The following is a 20,443-nucleotide window of genomic DNA, read 5'->3' on the forward strand; positions in this document are numbered from 1 at the left end:
GCAATAATAAGAATAAGAGGTCCTCTGGGTGTATAGGAAGTGTATTAATCTTACAACAAAGTCATCTGAATTGATCCCTAACCATCTGGGCACTGACTTGTCAGAATACAGGTGTGTACGCATTGCCAGTTTAAAACACAGCTAGTTCATTCTTTTTCTCAATTCGGGTTGACAAAGTCTTTCACATGAAATGACAATATAGATGCTGCATAGATATGGACTGTGGCTAATGCTGTGTGTACACTGCATCCCAAAACAGTGGTGGGAGTACACTGAATGCATAATACACAAGAGTGCTATATAGCCTATTGTTCAATATACAGGGCGAGTCCTTTAAAAGACACCCTGTAGTTTAAGACTAGTCTTCATGTGTGTCACCAAAAAAGAGAGATCAGACTTGCGTAATTTATTCTATTTCAAAAAACCAGGACAAGCCTGGGTGGTGGTTTTTTTGTCTTTTTTAAATAAAGATTTTTATTGGTTTTACAATAATTGATACATTATGGTTGTTGAACTTTTTTTCATGAAGGCATCCATTCCGCCTTTAAATACATGGTACTATCCAGGAAAATCCTATTTATTACATACACACATTTTAATTAAATGACTATAATTTAAATCCATCTCACCATAGTAGGGAAGACTGTGGCCAGGTGGCCTGTGTGCCTGCTTAGTCTGCTGTCCAGAAGCTAACCACTGATGAACAACTTCATGTTGCTCTCCTAAAACCAGACTTGGACCAGAAAGACCCCTTCTAATACAATACTGTCCTATGTAAAAGATGCACCTCTTCACCCTGGCCTCTGTCACTTGGGGGACACACACACACACACAGACACACACACACACACCATTTATCCTGGAAAGTAAAAAAAAAGGCATCAGAGTTCAAAGACACTTTGCACCCAGGGGGGAAAAAACAGGGATGGTTCCTCTGCCCCCAATTTCCTCTTCTCCCTATTTTTCTTCACATTTACTTTACTTTCCTCCTCCTCCTCCTCCTCCTCCTCCTCCTCCTCCTCCTCCTCCTCCTCCTCCTCCTCCTCCTCCAAATACTTCTTTGTTTAGTGTCTGGAGATAATAACTGTGGTTGGCTATGTAAGACACTAATGAAAAGACATAATTTTAATTGGGAGGAAGATTTACAGAGGATTTGAAATGGCAAGGGGCTGCATAAAAGTGAGGCGGTGGAAAGTTAGAGAATTATATGGGGGATGGAAAATTATGCACCTACAGTATATGTTTGTAGTGCATTAATCTGCTTAAACCTCTCCATTTCTCATATCTGAGATTATTTTCTTGTGGCTACTTCTCTGTGGAACTCTTTACCTTGAAATATTCTAGTGGCTTCCTCTTGATACTTCTTTTAAGCTTTATTCACTCTTGCATTTCCCTCTTGTGCTGTTTGCTTTTGTTTATTTCCTAATGCTGGGTTAATAATTATATCATCTTTCTTTCCTTCTTTCTGTCTTCCTCAGCTTGCACAAAGTTTCCCTTCTGTACAACTTTATGTGTTAAGAGTGTGAGTTTGCACACAGAGCAATTCCTTTGCATGTCTGCTCAGAAGTAAGATTAAGCAGGGCTAATTTTCAGGTAACTCAGAATATGGATTGCAGCTATTTTTCTTTTATTTCTGGAAGCTGCAGTCTATATACATACACAACCTTACACATGCTTTACTAAGAAATAAACAACTCTAAGGTCAGTGGGGCCAGGTAGCGAACTGTATATAGTATACATCAGGGGTCAGCAAACTTTTTCAGTAGGGGGCCGGTCCACTGTCCCTCATACCTTGTGGGGGGCCAGGCTATATTTTGAAAAAAATTATGAATGAATTCCTATGCCCCACAAATAACCCAGAGATGCATTTTAAATAAAAGGACACATTCTACTCATGTAAAAACATGAGGGCCGGATTTAGAAGGCAATTGGGCCGCATCCGGCCCCCGGGCCTTAGTTTGGGAACCCCTGGTATACATTATACTTCAATCCTATAATATATATGTACTGTACTTACTTATTAGTAATCACCACTGATGTAAACAGGGCTTACTCCCAGATAATATTGTACATGAATTGTACCCAGATTCTTTTTGGTTTCTTAAAAGCGGCAATCCTTTATACACTGAAATGAGATTGTGAGTAGACAAGCATAAGATCACACTTAGAACATAATAAATTGTACTGTATTAGTCAGAGACCACTGGTCTACCTTCCCCAGTACTGTCAACACTGACTGGCAGCACCTCTTCAGGATTTCAGGCAAAAGTTTTTCCTAGCCCACCCTGGGAATGTTGGGAGTGGAATCTGAGACCATCTGCATGCAAATAATAGAGAATAATAGGGGTGGTTGGCTTTTGCTGCCCAACTTCTCAAGGGACTGAGTCCCCTAAGTCCATGGTCGGTCAGAGATTAATGGATGGAGGCAGGATGCAGTGAAAGCAAGGCAGGTCTTTATTTTTCTGTTGCAACAGAGCTCCCTCACCCCACCCACCCAGCAAAGGAGGCAAGAGAGACTCAGAATGAGAAGAATCAGCTCTTTTAAGGGTTTGCATTTTGGTGTGGAGAAGGACATCCCCTCTACAAACAGTCAGAAATTAGATCACTCATAAGGTGGGGTTACTGTGGCTCGGGCAGGACAAGGGGTGATATTCCCGAGGATTTAGCAAGTTTCACATAGTTCTAGACACAGTTTACACAAAACATTAGCATTTGATTAGACCATCAGGATGCCCATCAGACATCCCTCAATGCAGAGCATCTGGGCAAACAATGACAAATCATACAAAGGAGGTTCATAGATATAGGAGAGGAATCCCTTCAGGAACTTCCCCGGATTGCTATCTGCCTACCTGTTCTCTGGCAAGGGGGTTAAGGAGGCAGAGGAAATATTTAAGAATCTTTAGGAGAGCCAAGATGGCTTTTGGATTGCTCTCCTGTACTATTTTAGACACCTGGTTTACATTTGTATGTGTGTTTGCTGTGTGCAATTACGTATCAACATTGATGTTATATTTAAGACCTATAGCAGAAAGCATGCGCTCTACCTGCCAAGCTACAACACTTAGAATTTGTACTATTTGCAGCCAAGGTTACAGTGATGTGTCCAAGGGTCCAACTTGGAGCAGACGCATTGGAATGAATGGGTGTCATTTAAATGAGCAGGGCCAGATTTAGGTTTGATGAGGCCCTAAGCTACTGAAGGTAATGGTGCCCTTTATGTGTCCAGCTGTCCTTTGTAAACAACAAATTGTCACTTTTTTTTGTATTGAATATATGCTATATGGTAATTTATGGACATATCTAAAGCCATTTGCACATAACAAAATATGTATTTTATCAAAGTAATTGCTGAACTGAAATACAATTAAGAAGTATTTTAGGGAGCAGGCTTACATCATAGGAGCCTACACAACACAAAACACTGTTGCTGTATATAGGTTTTATTTTATTTGTTTTTTAGTATTATATTTTGGAAATGTGCATCCAGTTTTTTCCCCTTTATTTTTTTGGGGACCCCCCCCCCAAGAGAGTGGGGCCCTAAGCTATAGCTTCTTTAGCTTATGCGTAACTCCGGCACTGTGAATGAGCATTGGATAAAACCCAGAATGAATATAAATGGAAGAAACAACTTTTTCCCCGAAGAGAAAGAAAGCTTTTGGAAATAGGTCAGAGCCTGATCAGACGCACAAATTTATTTCCCTCTCAGAGTGAAGGGGGAAAGGAGGAGGAGGAGCGAGAAACTAGGGACTAGGCCGCGGCTGGCTCCCGTCTCCATGGCGACGAGAACGCGCCGGCGCTGCTACGGTACCTGGGAGCGAAGGGGAGCCTGCAGCGCGCGCCGAGCACCTTTCCCGGGAAGAAACATGGGCGGGAGGGAGGTCGCATGGGGCGCAATGGAGAGGAGATGGATCCCAAGGGCGGCCGCTGCTGGTTCCTTAAAGTGGGTAAGGTAGCCGTGACTGACGGGTATAAGCCCCCCTCTCAGGCATCGCCCCAGTCCCCAAGTGTATAGGCACCTCCTTGCTCCTTGCAAAGCAACTTTCTTTCTCGACTCTGGTGGGAAAGGAGAAAGGGGAGTACGCAGTTCCGAAGGGAAAAAAATATACAGTATCCAGAAACTCCAGAAGCGCGTGGCTCCTGCTAACGTTGACCAGTGTTAGTTTTGGTAACCAAAACCGAGTTGGGGTGGTGTAGGGGATTGTTTCCCTCACGCAAAATCACTTGTTTTATTTACAGGACGATCTTAAGTATGCCTACTCAGAATTCAGTTTTCATTTAGTGAGACTTGCTCCCAGCATAGCTGCCAAGTTATCCCTTTTTTACAGGGATTTTCCCTTATGCTGAATAGGCTTCCTCGCGAGAAAAGGGAAAACTTGGCAGCTATGGCTCCCAGTCCCAAGAACTGTCTGCAGCCTGAATTGTATATATATATATATATTTAAAAATCTATATGCATTTCTGTGCCACTTTTTAAGGTAGAAACGGCTCAAAAGGAACTAGTAATTTCAAAAAACAAAACGAAAAAAAATTGCGTTGGTATTGTTGGGAATTTGAAAGCCACAAATCTGCATGCCGTTGTGTACCATTTGGGTTGCCACGTTTTTGTGTGCACGGATAGAACCGCTGCCTTCTAAAGGACGGAAATCGTAACACATTTCACAGGGCACTCTCAGACTATAACGGTTTTTGAGTGGGATTCAGTCACATGCCAGAAATTTAAGTTTATTTGGAGCACTTGTGCAACAAATCAGCTTTTTCAAAAACGACTTTTTGTGTTAAGGAAATGAGAAAATGTACTGGAAAGTTTTTGACTCGACGTCATCTAACCTTCCCACAAACAAATAAGAATTAATGTTCAAAAAACCAAGTGACATCATTTAGCTTCCCCACAAACTGTGCAAACAAGGCAGAATGAATGCTCAATAACAGGTTGTACTCTGAGTAAACACACTTAGGATCAGGCTCTTCTTCTGATTAATTATTGGAGGTTGTGCAATGTGAATGGGAGTTCTTATTCTTATTTCACATACGTGCAGTGGAGGGAAATGGCAGAAAAGCCATATCTTTATTATTTCTAAATGATTTGGCATGCTAAAAGGAGAAAAAGCACAATGTCAATAAAATTGTGCTATGAAATAACAAATTTTCAAGAGTATGAGCCCGATTAAAGTGGTGGAGGAATCCCCTGAAACATATGTTACTGCGAATGTTATTAAGTCTCCTGTTGTGGAGGTAGACAGTGATCATTTTGCATTCCCATCTACTCTTCGTTATTAACTGTTCTCATTAATCATTGGTGCCAGATGTACCAAATCTGGGACTTGAAGTGGGCTTGAAGTGTAGGGTGGAGGTATGCTGCGGAAGAATGGAGTACTTCATATTTATAGGCACGCTCTGTTATTTTAACGGCATATCCAATTTCACTTCATTACTTGTTATCCCTTTTTCTTCCTGTTACTTGCTGCAGGTTGTAAGAGAAGACCTCTCCTTTAAAGACTGAAAATGAACTGTCGTTTGCTGCTACAGTATCACCACTTCTTTCCAAAAGCTGTGTTTCTGACTTCCTGACTCAGTTTCCTAAGGACAAACATGGGGACCCTTTTGGAAGTAGGGTCTCGTAATCCATCACAGCCAACTGAAACTTCGGTAAGTGTTCTGGCAATTATTTCTGACACACTGAGGAGAAAATGAAATGTTTGACGAGCACATATGAGAACTCCTTCCCCCAAATGACAGAGATTATTATTGCCTTCTTTGGTCATTCACCGCTGACGTCTTTGTAATGAGATAGTGTAGTAGAAGTACCGTGTTTCTCATATTTTAAGGCATCCCTACAAAATAAGGCATGGCAGGATTTCCAAGGGTTGGTGAAATATAAGGCATACCTTGAAAATAAGCCGTACCGGCTTGTGGTGGGAGGAAAAGGAAGATGTCTCCTCAGAACCGGATGCTGCTGCCACATGCAGCTCCGTCCGAGTGGGAGCCGGCAAGAGCTGCAGCACACCCGGCTGGACCCACAGCTCAAGCCGCGAAAAGCCCCGGCAGCTGGCAGGCAGCTGCACCAAAAGGGCGCCAAAGGGGCACGTAATGGCTGGTGTCCAGCTGAGCGCGGCAGCCAGGAGCTCCATGCAAGGCGGCAAAAGCTTCCTCTCCTCCTCTTCTTGCAGAACCAGCGAGACTATTGCCTAGAGTGGCAGCAGGCGCGTGGTGCCACTCTAGGCAGGCGTCTTGCTGGTTCTGCAAGAAGAGGAGGAGAGCTCCATCCCCGGGAAGGCGCCCGCTTCCGCCCGCCCGCCCTGCTGGCCATGCCGAGTGTTCCCTGCCCTGGCAGCACAACAAGCACTAAAAAGTGTGGGGGCCACCTGCCTCACCCCTCTCTGCCTCCTGCTAGCTTGACCCGGGAGCTCCTTGGGGACACATGGAGCCATGGGAGGAGGAGGGGAGAAAGAGAAAGAGAAGAGAGCCCAAGGAAATGGAGGTGATGATAGAGGAGGAGGAGGAGGAGGAGGAGGAGGAGGAGGAGGAGTGGTGGTGGGGCTGCGAGAAAAGAAAAGAGGCACAAGGTTGTGCCGGGGTTATCTGTTTTCACTGGAGAGGAGCAGGGAGGGTGGTGGTGGGAGTGAAACGGAAATCACGGGGGGGGGGGGGAGATCGCGACTGTTTTCCAACAACCCAACTAGAAAGTGGGGAGGTGTGCGTGCACAGTTTTTTGTGGTGATGGTGGGGGAGAGACATTCCCCAGGCAGCTTGGCTTGGGGCCGGTGGCGGAAGCGATAGCAGTAGCAGCAACAACAACATACAGTAATAAGGGACTTAACACCACAGACCAAGTCTGCTTCTCTCTCTCTCTCTCTCTCTCTCTCTCTCTCTCTCTCTCTCTGTGTGTGTGTGTGTGTGTGTGTGTCTTCTCCCCTGCTGGGTGATCTCTTCCTTTCGCCAGCGCGCTTCCCCATCTCTGTCTTTTCCCCTGATCAGAGTGGGTCGCTGAGAAGGTCTCCCTGGTGGCCGTAGTTTCCCCCCTCCCTTCCCGAAACCAAGGCGATTTTGAGGGTGAGCGGAAAAGGTGGTTTGAGGTGGATCCCAGCCAAGGCAAGGCGGCCGTGCTGAGTATTCAGCTGCCCGAACAGCCGGCCAGGGTTTCTGTTTTCTGGTTTTGCCTCCCTTTTTGGGTGTGTGCGGGATCTTGCCCGCTGCGCCTTACAAGAAGGCTGTTTACCAAAGGGAAAAGGGGGGAGCTGCACCTGACGAGCTGCTGCTTGCAATTGCAGCAGATGAAGATGCAGGCACTCGGTGCAGGGTCCGAGAGTGAAAATGGAAGTCCCAAGCTGGCGTGGGGCGCTGGAGGGATCCTTGAACCAAGGCGCCAGAAAGGCTTAAGACGGCCCTGCTGGCAGGAGCCGTGTTGCGCGAAGTTCAAGGCTTGTTGGGCTGAAAACATTGAGCTTGCACGGTATGCATGCAATGCTATTCTGTGATGCAGGAAAAGTTTGTGAAAAGCATGCTTTTATCATGCTTGTTTGGGCTTTGTTCTGCTGCTTTTGATCTCAGAAAACTTTCACTTTGTGCATGTTTAATGCAAGCTTTAATTGCATGCAATTGCTCCCCCTCAGTGTGCTTTTGCTTGGTGCAAAAGTACAATATTTATGCATGGTTTACCATACTTAATTAAAAAATAAGACATCCCTTGAAAATAAGCCATGGTGTGTTTTTTTGAGGAAAAAATAAATATAAGACATGTCTTATAATATGAGAAACACGGTAAGTAGAACACGGCCTTAACGTTGAACTATTCGTTCCTATTTGTGCAAAACATTGTGCAGTATTTTTTAAAAATGCAATTATATTGGAAAGTATTTATTGGACTTTACATTTGCCATGGGATCATCCTTTCAGATATACATGAAGTTTTATGCCGCACCTTAAATAAGAAAATTTATTTTGATGTTCCAATGTTCAAATAGGCCTAATAGAACAGCGTATTAAACTGTGTTAAAAATGTATATCCTGTGTTAAGTTTCTTAAGGCAGCTTACAACAATAATAATCCTGTATAAAACCCACCAAAAACTAGCATTCCAAAAACCTAATAAGTGACAAATCAGTAAAAGCAGAGCAGCAGAGGCTTAGCAGCAGCACACATAAGCTTACAGATAGGTGTAGCATAGAACTACTCTTAACTGTCTCTCATCTCTTTCATGCTTTCCTTGCATCTTTTCTTTTTTTGTGTGGTATTTGACTTGTGTGGTATTCCAATTTGGCATTGGAAACTTAAATGGGGCAAAGTGCTGATTGCAGCCTTTCCTGACTTTGACTGGCTGCATTCACATGTCATGCTAAATGTGCTAAATGCTTTAATTTGACATGCATGAGCAGAAACAAGCTGCAGTCAGCCTTGGGCTTGTGTGCCCGTGCATCCTCTCTTGTCCTTCCACATGGCCAAGGGGTAGTAGCTTGTAAGTGCTTACTTCTGTTTTTAGTTAACTGCAGTTTGCCATGTGGCCCAGACCTGAAATTGAGATTAAAGTTATGGTTAGTTTCAACAAGCCAGCTTCAGAACCGCAGGTTGACGTTGGCTTGTTTGAAATTAACCATAGAAGTGTTAGTTACAAGCAAAATAAAAAAACTCCTCCTCCTGACCATGTGGTGCTTGTTCATGCTTGTCTACATCATGACTTAGCATGACATGCAAATGCAGCCTCTGTAATAAACTGGCCACAAAATACAGTTATCTCTGAAACTGAATGCTAACACAGGACCAGTTTAGATGTAATGGAATACCAGAGTTTCCTGCTACGTGACAAGCCTTGGGCTCATGCATTCCTCCCTCCCTGCTTGTATGGCCATTGGAAGCTTTTTAATTTCGGTTTTAAACAAGCCATAGTTTCCTATTACTTCTGAACTTGGTTAGTTTGAAGTATGGTTTGTTCAAATGAGTCAGGATAAAATTGGTTTTGAATCCTAGCCTGTTTGGATATCACAGTTTAAAGAAACCACATCAACACCCCCCCTCCCTTTTAAATGCACTTTGTTACTTTGAAACAGAAGCAAAACCTTCCAATTTTCTTGTAGCCTCACAAGAGGGAATGGAGTGGGGAGCATTTGAGCTTGAGGCTGATGAAGGCTTGTGTACATAGAGGAAACCTTGGTGTCCCATGGTGTCCAAACCTGGCGCCTAGCGAATGCTATCATAGAAAGACCATTGGTCCTTCTAGCTCAGTGTTGTATGCATTGACAGGGAGCAGTTCTTGAAAGTTTCAGTCTATCCCAGCCTTACCTGGGATTGAACCCAGGTCCTTCTGCGTGTAAGGCAGATGCTCTGCCACTGAGCTATGAACCCTTCGCCAGGAGAGCTATGCCCACTGTTGCCATCAGGGGATGATGATAATGGCAGATGAATTTGAGACCCACCCCTTATACTACTGCTTGGTACATAGGATTCTCATGGAGGATTGGGCTGTTAACAGCTGTGAAAATTAAACAAGAGTCTCCATTTGCCAAGTTAGTACTTTTCAGTTCCAGATGCTGGGCGGGCAAATGAAACAGCAATGCCTTGCTGAAGAGCACCTAGAGATACCTAGTTGGCCAATGTTGGAAATAAGAGTGCCAGATTAGATGGGTCTGGTCTGATCCAGGAGCACAATTCTGAAGCTCTTATGATGGCATGTTATATTACGGTCACTAGATAGGCCATAGAGGATTAAGCGGTTCATATACTGTTTCAGTTTGCTGAACACACAGTAGTAGCCTTCATCCATTGTTAGTTAATGATGTTAGCAGCAGACTCTGCCACAGCCTGAAATGTTAGCGCTTCAGCCTAGTATATTGGATAGGTAGAAATTTGTATTATCAGCACCAGGCAACTTGCATCTTAGCTCTGTTACCATCAGTGTAAGTTTTCCTGCTGACTTCTATAAGAGGTAGATTGCTGCCTTAGACCATCGGCTCCCAAACTTTTCCAGATCACAGCCCCCTTGGTTCCATAAACTCATCCCCAGTGCCCTCTACCATGCTTTATAAAAAGCATTATTCAGAATAGTGGTTTGCACAACCCACCAAGGAAGATAACAACTGCAATAACATTCAAAACAGTAATAATTAGTTACACGTTTATTCAAGATCCAATCAAAACGGTTTAGTTTAATTAATTCAACAAAAGAGATGAACTTGATCCAGTGATGTCAGCGTTTCAAAGGCTGATAGGTCATTTACACCTTCAGCACTCTCTTGCTTCCATGTCTCTTAGCGTTTCCCCCCCCCAATCCCACTACCCCCCCCAGGGGACGGTACCACCCACTTTGGGAACCACTGCCTTGGATTTAGAAACACAGTTCTGTACTTGAGAATTAACTTACCGTGTTTCTCATATTATAAGACATGTCTTATATTTATTTTTTCCTCAAAAAAACACACCATGGCTTATTTTCAAGGGATGTCTTATTTTTTAATTAAGTATGGTAAACCATGCATAAATATTGTACTTTTGCACCAAGCAAAAGCACACTGAGGGGGAGCAATTGCATGCAATTAAAGCTTGCATTAAACATGCACAAAGTGAAAGTTTTCTGAGATCAAAAGCAGCAGAACAAAGCCCAAACAAGCATGATAAAAGCATGCTTTTCACAAACTTTTCCTGCATCACAGAATAGCATTGCATGCATACCGTGCAAGCTCAATGTTTTCAGCCCAACAAGCCTTGAACTTCGCGCAACACGGCTCCTGCCAGCAGGGCCGTCTTAAGCCTTTCTGGCGCCTTGGTTCAAGGATCCCTCCAGCGCCCCACGCCAGCTTGGGACTTCCATTTTCACTCTCGGACCCTGCACCGAGTGCCTGCATCTTCATCTGCTGCAATTGCAAGCAGCAGCTCGTCAGGTGCAGCTCCCCCCTTTTCCCTTTGGTAAACAGCCTTCTTGTAAGGCGCAGCGGGCAAGATCCCGCACACACCCAAAAAGGGAGGCAAAACCAGAAAACAGAAACCCTGGCCGGCTGTTCGGGCAGCTGAATACTCAGCACGGCCGCCTTGCCTTGGCTGGGATCCACCTCAAACCACCTTTTCCGCTCACCCTCAAAATCGCCTTGGTTTCGGGAAGGGAGGGGGGAAACTACGGCCACCAGGGAGACCTTCTCAGCGACCCACTCTGATCAGGGGAAAAGACAGAGATGGGGAAGCGCGCTGGCGAAAGGAAGAGATCACCCAGCAGGGGAGAAGACACACACACACACACACACACACAGAGAGAGAGAGAGAGAGAGAGAGAGAGAGAGAGAGAGAGAAGCAGACTTGGTCTGTGGTGTTAAGTCCCTTATTACTGTATGTTGTTGTTGCTGCTACTGCTATCGCTTCCGCCACCGGCCCCAAGCCAAGCTGCCTGGGGAATGTCTCTCCCCCACCATCACCACAAAAAACTGTGCACGCACACCTCCCCACTTTCTAGTTGGGTTGTTGGAAAACAGTCGCGATCTCCCCCCCCCCCCCGTGATTTCCGTTTCACTCCCACCACCACCCTCCCTGCTCCTCTCCAGTGAAAACAGATAACCCCGGCACAACCTTGTGCCTCTTTTCTTTTCTCGCAGCCCCACCACCACTCCTCCTCCTCCTCCTCCTCCTCCTCCTCCTCCTCCTCTATCATCACCTCCATTTCCTTGGGCTCTCTTCTCTTTCTCTTTCTCCCCTCCTCCTCCCATGGCTCCATGTGTCCCCAAGGAGCTCCCGGGTCAAGCTAGCAGGAGGCAGAGAGGGGTGAGGCAGGTGGCCCCCACACTTTTTAGTGCTTGTTGTGCTGCCAGGGCAGGGAACACTCGGCATGGCCAGCAGGGCGGGCGGGCGGAAGCGGGCGCCTTCCCGGGGATGGAGCTCTCCTCCTCTTCTTGCAGAACCAGCAAGACGCCTGCCTAGAGTGGCACCACGCGCCTGCTGCCACTCTAGGCAATAGTCTCGCTGGTTCTGCAAGAAGAGGAGGAGAGGAAGCTTTTGCCGCCTTGCATGGAGCTCCTGGCTGCCGCGCTCAGCTGGACACCAGCCATTACGTGCCCCTTTGGCGCCCTTTTGGTGCAGCTGCCTGCCAGCTGCCGGGGCTTTTCGCGGCTTGAGCTGTGGGTCCAGCCGGGTGTGCTGCAGCTCTTGCCGGCTCCCACTCGGACGGAGCTGCATGTGGCAGCAGCATCCGGTTCTGAGGAGACATCTTCCTTTTCCTCCCACCACAAGCCGGTACGGCTTATTTTCAAGGTATGCCTTATATTTCACCAACCCTTGGAAATCCTGCCATGCCTTATTTTGTAGGGATGCCTTAAAATATGAGAAACACGGTACAATAGATTTTCCTCATGGGAAAACTTATATTTCTAATAAAAGGTTAACTTATATTTCTAATAAACTAACAAAGGTACGGGCGCTATGTAAGGTTTTTTTTTTTTTTACTAACAATTTACTTAACAGCCCTCCCACCCCCAGATTGGTTTACATTGTTGAAAGGAAACACAAGTTCTATGTCAGATTGGAAGTCCGGGGTATGTTTGTCAATACCCAAGGGTACTTTTGTAAGGAGGGGTAAGTACTAAAAATCATTAAGCATGTAGTAATAATAACAACTGTATCAAATAAAGTTTTTGCCTAGGCAGGGATATGCATATGTTTTGTTGAAATTGGCCACCAGAGGTCACTGTTCTCAACCAATTGTAAATTTTGTTTTGAAGGTCATGGGTGGCCAGTCCCATGACCCATGACAAAACAGCTCCCACAGAACACTTGGTTGGCTGTCTTCATTTGTATTCACCTGTGGCTGTTTTAAGATAATGACAATTTCTGCAGGAATACTTTTAGCTGAACATTTGGAGTCTTCCGTAATAGTGTCTCATAGCTTATAGCTAATGCCAGGGAATGGGGTAGGGAGTCTTGATGTGGGTGGGCATTGTACAAGATGCCTAAAGATGTAGACGTGGACCTAATGTTGGAATTAAGAAGCCTGCAGTCTGCAATCCAATCAGGGATGGGGAGAACAGCTGCAACTTGCTTTACTTTTTAAGTAATGAGCTGCTTTGTCTTGCAGTTCCTTGACTTACAGCTAATATTATATCTGAGTGCATTTGGATAATATTTAGACTGCCCTTTATTTTTTCATCGCACTCTTGAACTGTATGATTCCTCCAGCATTAAGAAGGTGGCTTAGGAGATTTCCCTTTGGTGGTTTTTGTATGTGTGCATGAAATTGATAAAAGGGTTTACTTATCTCTAGTACAGAGTCTGGAAGAGATTATTTTCACTCTTAAAATATGTGGCGGTGTTTATTATTTCTAAGGTGCCTATATTTGAGCTTTTAATTCGGATTTGCAGTCCATTGTTAACAGGGTGCTTGATTAATAGTACTGCATTATAAACTATTCCAAACACAGGGATGGAACACGGAATCACAGAATTGTAGAGTTGCAAGGGAACCTGAGGGTCATCTCATTGAGCTCCCTGCAATGCAGGAATCTCAACTAACAGATGGCCATCCAATCTATGCTTAAAAACCTCTGATGAAGGAGAGCCCCCCCCCACCTTCCAATTTTTCTGCAGCGGACGCTGGGTATACACCACACCAAAGTCCACTGGATGATTAAATATTTCTGCCCTGCAACAAAAGTACAGGAAGTGGTCAGAGAACCTATTCCTCCTATCGCATAGCACTGTTCTTGAATACCAGTTAAGGCAGTGGAGGACTGGCACTCAGGCTATTGTAGCCTTCCAGCAATTAAATCGGTTTCCCCCATTCTTGGAACGCCTAATACAGTACCAGCTCATAGTAGCCCCAACCATCATGACCAGTGGTCAGGAATGATGGTAGTTGTTGTCCTGCAACTTCTGGAGGATGCAGGTTAGCTACTCCTGACCTAATGTTACAGCAGCACAGGGTCCATTGGTCATCCTTAGGCTTCGATGAGAGTGTCCTGGTGAAGGCTATTTAGAGCTGAACTAGATGTGACCCTGTGTTTGGAGTTATACTTTGACCTTACATCTAGAACATTGGCCCATGGCATTTTAGTCTGCTAACCTTGATTTTTTCCCCTTCTTCCTGGGACTGACGAACTGCACATAATACCAGCAGCCTTGTTCTCAATAGTACAGTGCCATTAAGCAACCTGATTTTCACAATGCTGTGCCATTTGTTTGTTTAAAGAATTTGCGTTCCCCCCTTACAATAAAAAATATTATCAGGGTGGCTTACAAATAAAACAATAAGATGCAATGCAAAACACATAATAAAACAGCAATGAAGTTGTTGAACAGCATGGATAAAATGGTAAATTCCAAAGTCTGGGGATTTTTTTAAAAATGTGTTTTGGCATCAAAAAGGCACCTGGACTTAAAACTCCACCAAATTGGGCCCTTATGCTACAACATGAGTTCTTACGCCCAGGACCCAAATGCAACCCCCCTGGCCTCTTGATCTGGCCCATGTGACTCCTTCCAAGCTACACCCCTAATTGCCCCTGCTTCATACCCTCCTTGAGTGTTTTTGCCTGACTATAATGTGTCCTTAACTCTGTTAATGTGTCTTGCTTATCTAGACAGATGATAGAGGTGTGTGTGTGTGTGTGTGTGTGTGTGTGTGTTTTGGTGTGTGTGTGTGTATAAAAACTATCCCATTGTACAAAAGGTACAACATTCAATGCTCCACCAACTTTTCCCTTTGGCTCTGCCAATCACTGGCATGCGGCCCCCAGAAGGTTGTTCAGAAGGGAATGTGGCACTCCGTCGAGAAAGGTTGTCCACACACCTTTGTTAGAAGATTAGTGCTTTGAAGGTTATTGCCATAGGTTTCTGTTTTTTGCATGAGGCATGGTGTACTTGGCCTCCTTTGTGAAGTGCCATGCACTTAGTATTGTGCTGCAGTTGACTCCAATCCCTGTTTTATAATTATTATTTTTTCAGGCAACAGTGCCATATGGGGCCCCATGTTTGAACTGGGGATTAGTACTTCAGATGATGTTATTACCCCTCCCCACCCAACTTCTGTCAACAGCAAATCTGCGACCCAGACAGGCCAGAGTAGTCTCTCTCCTGTGAGCTCATTTATTATGACTTCTGGAGCCTGAATGAAAGGCTACATTGTCTGCTGTAACTTAGCAGGCAGAATAAGCTCTCCAGAGCAGCTGGCAGCATCCGCTGCTTTGGTCAGGCGAAATATTTTCTTGCCTTTTGGTCTGTAGGATGGGGCACATCCACACCAGCCTGAAATTTTAGGGATTTGGTGTGTTGTTTCAAATGCATTTGCTCCCCGTGGTACATGGAGGGAGGGTGTATTGGTCCATGTGGCTAATTTGGACCTCTACTGGTTCACAGAGGGCTGTACATGTGTGGGTGGTTTTGGGGTTGTTGTTTTTTTGCAGGCGGGATAGGTCAGTGATAGAATGCACATGAAAGTCCCAGACTTTATCTCTGGCCTCTCCTGTTTTAATAGGACTTTAGGTTGGGAAAGACCCTTGCTTGAAACCTTGGAGATCCACTGTCAAGTCAGAATAGAGAACAAGGTGTTGGAATGAGCCAGTGGTCTGGCTCGGTATAATTTGAGGTCTGTACAGTTGCTTCAAGTAGAGGGTGAAATGGGCAGGCCTGCTGCTTTTTCTGGGGACGTTTCTGATTGCCTGATTGTGTCAAATCAGTAGGCACAGGAAGCTCCCACTGGGTCATGACCTCTGCATTATTTCACATGATTCGAGTTTGGTCCACATGGATAGGCTTGGAGCAGGAAGCCCTTTGTAAGCCATGCTCTCACCATGAGAGAGGGTCTTCGGGCCAACCACTGTTCTCAGCCACATGTCCTCGTCTTATTAATAATTAAACATCTGGCTTCTGCCTCTGGGGTTTCCACATTTATCAATGAACTCAAGCTCCCCATGAACCAAACCTCATTAATGCTTGGTGGAAGCTAGGTTTGGTATAACAGCTGATGCAGATCCTATGGGAATATCTGAACAGCTGCCATTATCAACAGCTCCAAAGTGCAAGTCTTTTAGGAGGAGATCTTTGGAACTTGCAGGTGCCTTTCAGATTTCCCCCATCAGATGCCCTGAAATCAAGCCCAATCCTTTGTGAATTGTTGTGGTGGAAGGGCACAGTAAAAGGAAGTTCTCCTGCAGAAGGCCCACTGAAATAAATAGGGTCTTCCCATTCATTTCAATGGTGCTTTTCTACGAGAACATCCTGGCGAATGGCAAGGAAACTTGCCTTCTGTGCAGCAGAGGCTGGTCTACTAGGGCAGCTTTTGTCTGTCCTCAGACAGACCTTACTTGCTGGCTTTCTTACTTATAAACCAGCCCAGGAGGTGACATTGCCTGTCAGCTTCCTCCCCCTTAGTCCCAGTGTTGCCCATGTAGAACTTGGCAGGAGGAAGATGGGGGACAAAACTAGAATTAGTTGGCTCTGTCGCCACCTGCTGTTGGGGTCCCCACTTCCCACCCTGCCAGTCCCAATGGTGGTGCAACCACCAAAGCTTCTGTGTGTGATCACATTTATGAAAAAGGAACAACCACTTGATAATTAGTTCTCGCCATCAAGTGCCAAGTTGCGCTGGGCATGCTCCATGTCTACGACAGCAGTTTCGTTCACCTTTTTTGAACCTGGAAAAAGAGCTGTGAGTGAAGCTCAAAATGCTCATCCACCCACAGATGCTATTGCCTGATAAGAGCTATTGCCTGATCTGCTGCTTCTCCTGTTTCATGATTTAAACAGGGCATTGAAGGGATTAAGTCCTGTGTGCACCTCCCCCTCTATGTTGCTATCAATATTATTCAGAAGGATTATCTCTCTCTTTGTAGTGTAGAGGGTTGGTTTACTTCTCCCCACTCTCCCCTCCCCCATGCTTCTGATGTAGGACACAGGCAGCCTTCCCAGCATCCTCTCGACCCTGATAATATCAGTTTGTGGATTGTATCACTTATGGGAAAATAAAAAATGTTAAAATGGGAAACCAGATTTGTTAAGAACATGAGACCACTTAGAGAGAAGACACCCATCACCCCTTAACATAGATTATTCATTACTTACCGGTATGCATTTGTTTTATTTAAAAACGTTTATAAACTACTTAATGTTTTAAAAATATGTAAGCTGTGTACAATCTAAAAACAAACAATATCAGTAAAACAATGCAACCTAAAACTAATAAAACCCGAGTGTAAAAACATATGAAAACAAGTAAAACAGGAATTCAGGGGAGCCAGCAACATAAAACAGGGTTCGATCTTATGACTCAAGGAAAGCCTGGGTGGAAAGCTAAGTCTTTGCAAAATGTGTGAACGTTTCACATGTGGTAGAGGGAATGGCATTCTATAATACAGGGACAACAACAGTCCATGCATGTTTTCAAGTCGCCACCCTGTGATATTCTGTAGGCTGCGGTGCCACGTGTAGATTTATTCGTATGGTCTAAGTCAGGCATCCCCAAACTTCAGCCCTCCAGATGTTTTGGACTACAATTCCCATCTTCCCCGACCACTGGTCCTGTTAGCTAGGGATCATGGGAGTTGTAGGCCAAAACATCTGGAGGGCCGCAGTTTGGGGATGCCTGGTCTAAGTGATCTTACAGTTCTCTACAGGCACAAGTGGTCTTTCAGGTAACCTGATCCCAAGTTGTTCAGGGCTTTATATGTCAACATCAAGATGTTGAGCATGGCCTTGTGCACTCATTAGTGCAGTCTTCTTTATACAGGTGTTTTGAACTACAGGTCCCATCACCAGGAAAGCACCAGATTGAGGAGGGCAGCATTAGTACTAATACTTTTGATTTGGCTTCACTTCCACCACCCCACATCATGTTAAGTTATTGGATGCTGCTACAATAGAGGAACTTTGACATGGTATCATGTTAATGTTCATAATATTGCATTTGGGGAACATTTAAAGATATGCAACAGTAAACAAGCATTATGCAGTCTGGTCTTTTTTTTGAGAGATTGGGGTAGCATCATCCATGTATCAGGGGTTGCGAACATTCTTTTCTGTATCCTGTAGGGCAGAGGTCCCCAAGCTAAAGCCCAGGGGCCGGATGCGGCCCAATCGCCTTCTAAATTTGGCCCGCGGATGGTCCGGGAATCAGCATGTTTTTACATGAATAGAAAGTGTCATTTTATTTAAAATGCATCTCTGGGTTATTTGTGGGGCATAGGAATTCCTTCATATTCCCCCCCCCAATATATAGTCCGGCCCCCCACAAGGTCTGAGGGACAGTGGACCGGCCCCCTGCTGAAAAAGTTTGCTGACCCGTGCTGTAGGGTATTGAACTCATACTTAGTACATGATAAAAAGTTGTCTGTAAATCTTTATCCAGTGTGCAACAATTACTTTACATATTTTTGAGGCAACGGTTGTTCTTACATTGAGGCTTAAATGTTTACCTTAAATGCTTTAAGAATAACAGTATTAAAATTGTATTGCTTTTTATCAAGGCTACATATCATTCCTTATTTCAAGTTGTCATAGAATATCAAGGAATTCTTTGTGGGCTATAATGCAGAATCTTGGCTTATTTGAGTTATTGTAATCTGCTTTGGTGACAGTTCTGCATATTGTTCCTTTCCTTTGTATACACTTTGTTTGCAAACTATGTATGCATACTTTAGAATCTAGAAGTGGAGAGCTCTGGTTTTCATTCTTTATTATTAAATAAAAAGTTTCTAATCCTTACGGTGGCTTTAACTTGCTAGCTAGCTGCTTCTGCTAAAAAATGCAGAAGTGGTGTATGGCTGGAACATGGAGTTTCCCTACTGCAGCTTGCTTTCTCTCCTTTCTTTATTATGATTATGATTATATTTTATTTTGACAAAGTAATAATCATAAATAAATAAGAATAAAAATGTGCACCCCACCACTGAGACCATTCCATTGTAACTATCCAACTTCCCAAAATTTCAACACCTCTTGCGATGGTTTGACCCCTTTCCGTTTTAACAGAACAAATTCTACAAACACCTTCCATATCTCCTCAAAATCATTTCTCCTGCATATTCCCCGTCTTACCTTAATGGCACATGTTAATTTATCATTCATAGCTATATCCCACACCTCTTTATACCATTCTTCCGTTTTATGTTCTGCTTGCCCCTTCCACTTCCTAGCTCTCATAATTTGTGCAGCTGTCAATAAATTTGTGGGCAAGTCCTTCATAGCCTGCAAACCTTCTTTCTCTCCTTTCTCATATCCTCGTGTCCTCATGTTGTTCTCTGTCCCTTTTATTCTTATGTGCTTCTTCTCTTACCCTATTCTCATGCTTGGTCTTACTTTTCTTTCAAAAAGTGCTAACCCAAATTTCTAAGAAAAACTTGATTGAGGTCTTGAACTTGAAGTGGTGAACATGAGGACTTGAACGTGAAGAGCAAGGGAAGCAGGATGCTACACCAGGTCTCCACACTGCCAGTGATTCTGAGTAGTCATTGGATCCAGACGTCCCTGCTCCACTACTTGAGGTCCCCCCACACCAGTTGCCTGGATTCCTGGCCAGCTTTCAGGTATACCCATCCCATCTCCCAGGGTTACAGGAACAGAGGAGACAGCAACCCAGGCAGGAACGTCAGAGTCTCCAGCAAAGTGCCCACCTGTGAGGCTACTCAGGAGAAGAAATGCATGGAAACTCCTACCTGGAGAGGGGCTGGCTGAGTGCCAGGAAGGGATAGAGCAGGGGTCAGCAAACTTTTTCAGCAGGGGGCCGGTCCACTGTCCCTCAGACCTTGTGGGGGCCTGGACTATATTTTTTTTTTTTGGGGGGTGAACAAATTCCTATGCCCCACAAATAACCATAGCTGCCAAGTTATCCCTTTTTTACAGGGATTTTCCCTTATGCTGAATAGGCTTCCTCGTGAGAAAAGCTAAAACTTGGCAGCTATGCAAATAACCCAGAGATGCATTTTAAATAAAAGCACACATTCTACTCATGTAAAAACACCAGGCAGGCCCCACAAATAACCCAGAGATGCATTTTAAACAAAAGGACACATTCTACTCATGTAAAAACACGCCGATTCCCGGACTGGCCGCAAGCCAGATTTAGAAGGCGATCAGGCCGGATCCGGCCCCTGGGCCTTAGTGTGCCTACCCATGGGATAGAGCCTCCAGCTCCTATATACCGTAAGATCCCAGTCCGAACTGCTTTATTGCTGAAACAACAGCTTTCATTCCCAGCTGCAACCTTCCTGACCTAGAGAAATGGTGCAAGTTAAGCCAGTGAGTTGAAAAAAGGTAAAGGGGCCCCTGACCATCAGGTCCAGTCGTGTCCAACTCTGGGGTTGCGGCGCTCATCTCGCTCTATAGGCCGAGTGAGCCAGCGTTTGTCCGCAGACAGCTTCCGGGTCATGTGGCCAGCATGACAAAGCTGCTTCTGGCGAACCAGAGCAGCGCATGGAAACACCATTTATCTTCCTGCCGGAGCGGTCCCTATTTATCTACTTGCACTTTGATGTGCTTTCGAACT

The 20,443-nt window shown here is 44.8% G+C and overlaps 1 protein-coding gene across 2 annotated transcripts in view; it reads left to right on the forward strand.

The window, feature by feature from the left end:
* The first annotated feature begins 3,785 nt into the window (after positions 1-3,785).
* The window catches only part of DIXDC1 (DIX domain containing 1), an 82,304-nt gene continuing 65,646 nt past the window's right edge, over positions 3,786-20,443 (forward strand). Inside the window, exons 1-2 of one of the 2 annotated variants that reach the window (XM_060268555.1) lie at positions 3,786-3,947; positions 5,471-5,649. In XM_060268555.1, coding sequence (XP_060124538.1) covers positions 5,593-5,649 — 57 coding nt within the window. In that variant the 5' untranslated portion in view covers positions 3,786-3,947; positions 5,471-5,592. The remainder of the gene's footprint in view (positions 3,948-5,470; positions 5,650-20,443) is intronic. The other variant, XM_060268556.1, reaches the window with a different exon arrangement.

Source organism: Zootoca vivipara, chromosome 15 (assembly GCF_963506605.1).
Source record: "Zootoca vivipara chromosome 15, rZooViv1.1, whole genome shotgun sequence".
Taxonomy (NCBI): Eukaryota; Metazoa; Chordata; class Lepidosauria; order Squamata; family Lacertidae; genus Zootoca; species Zootoca vivipara.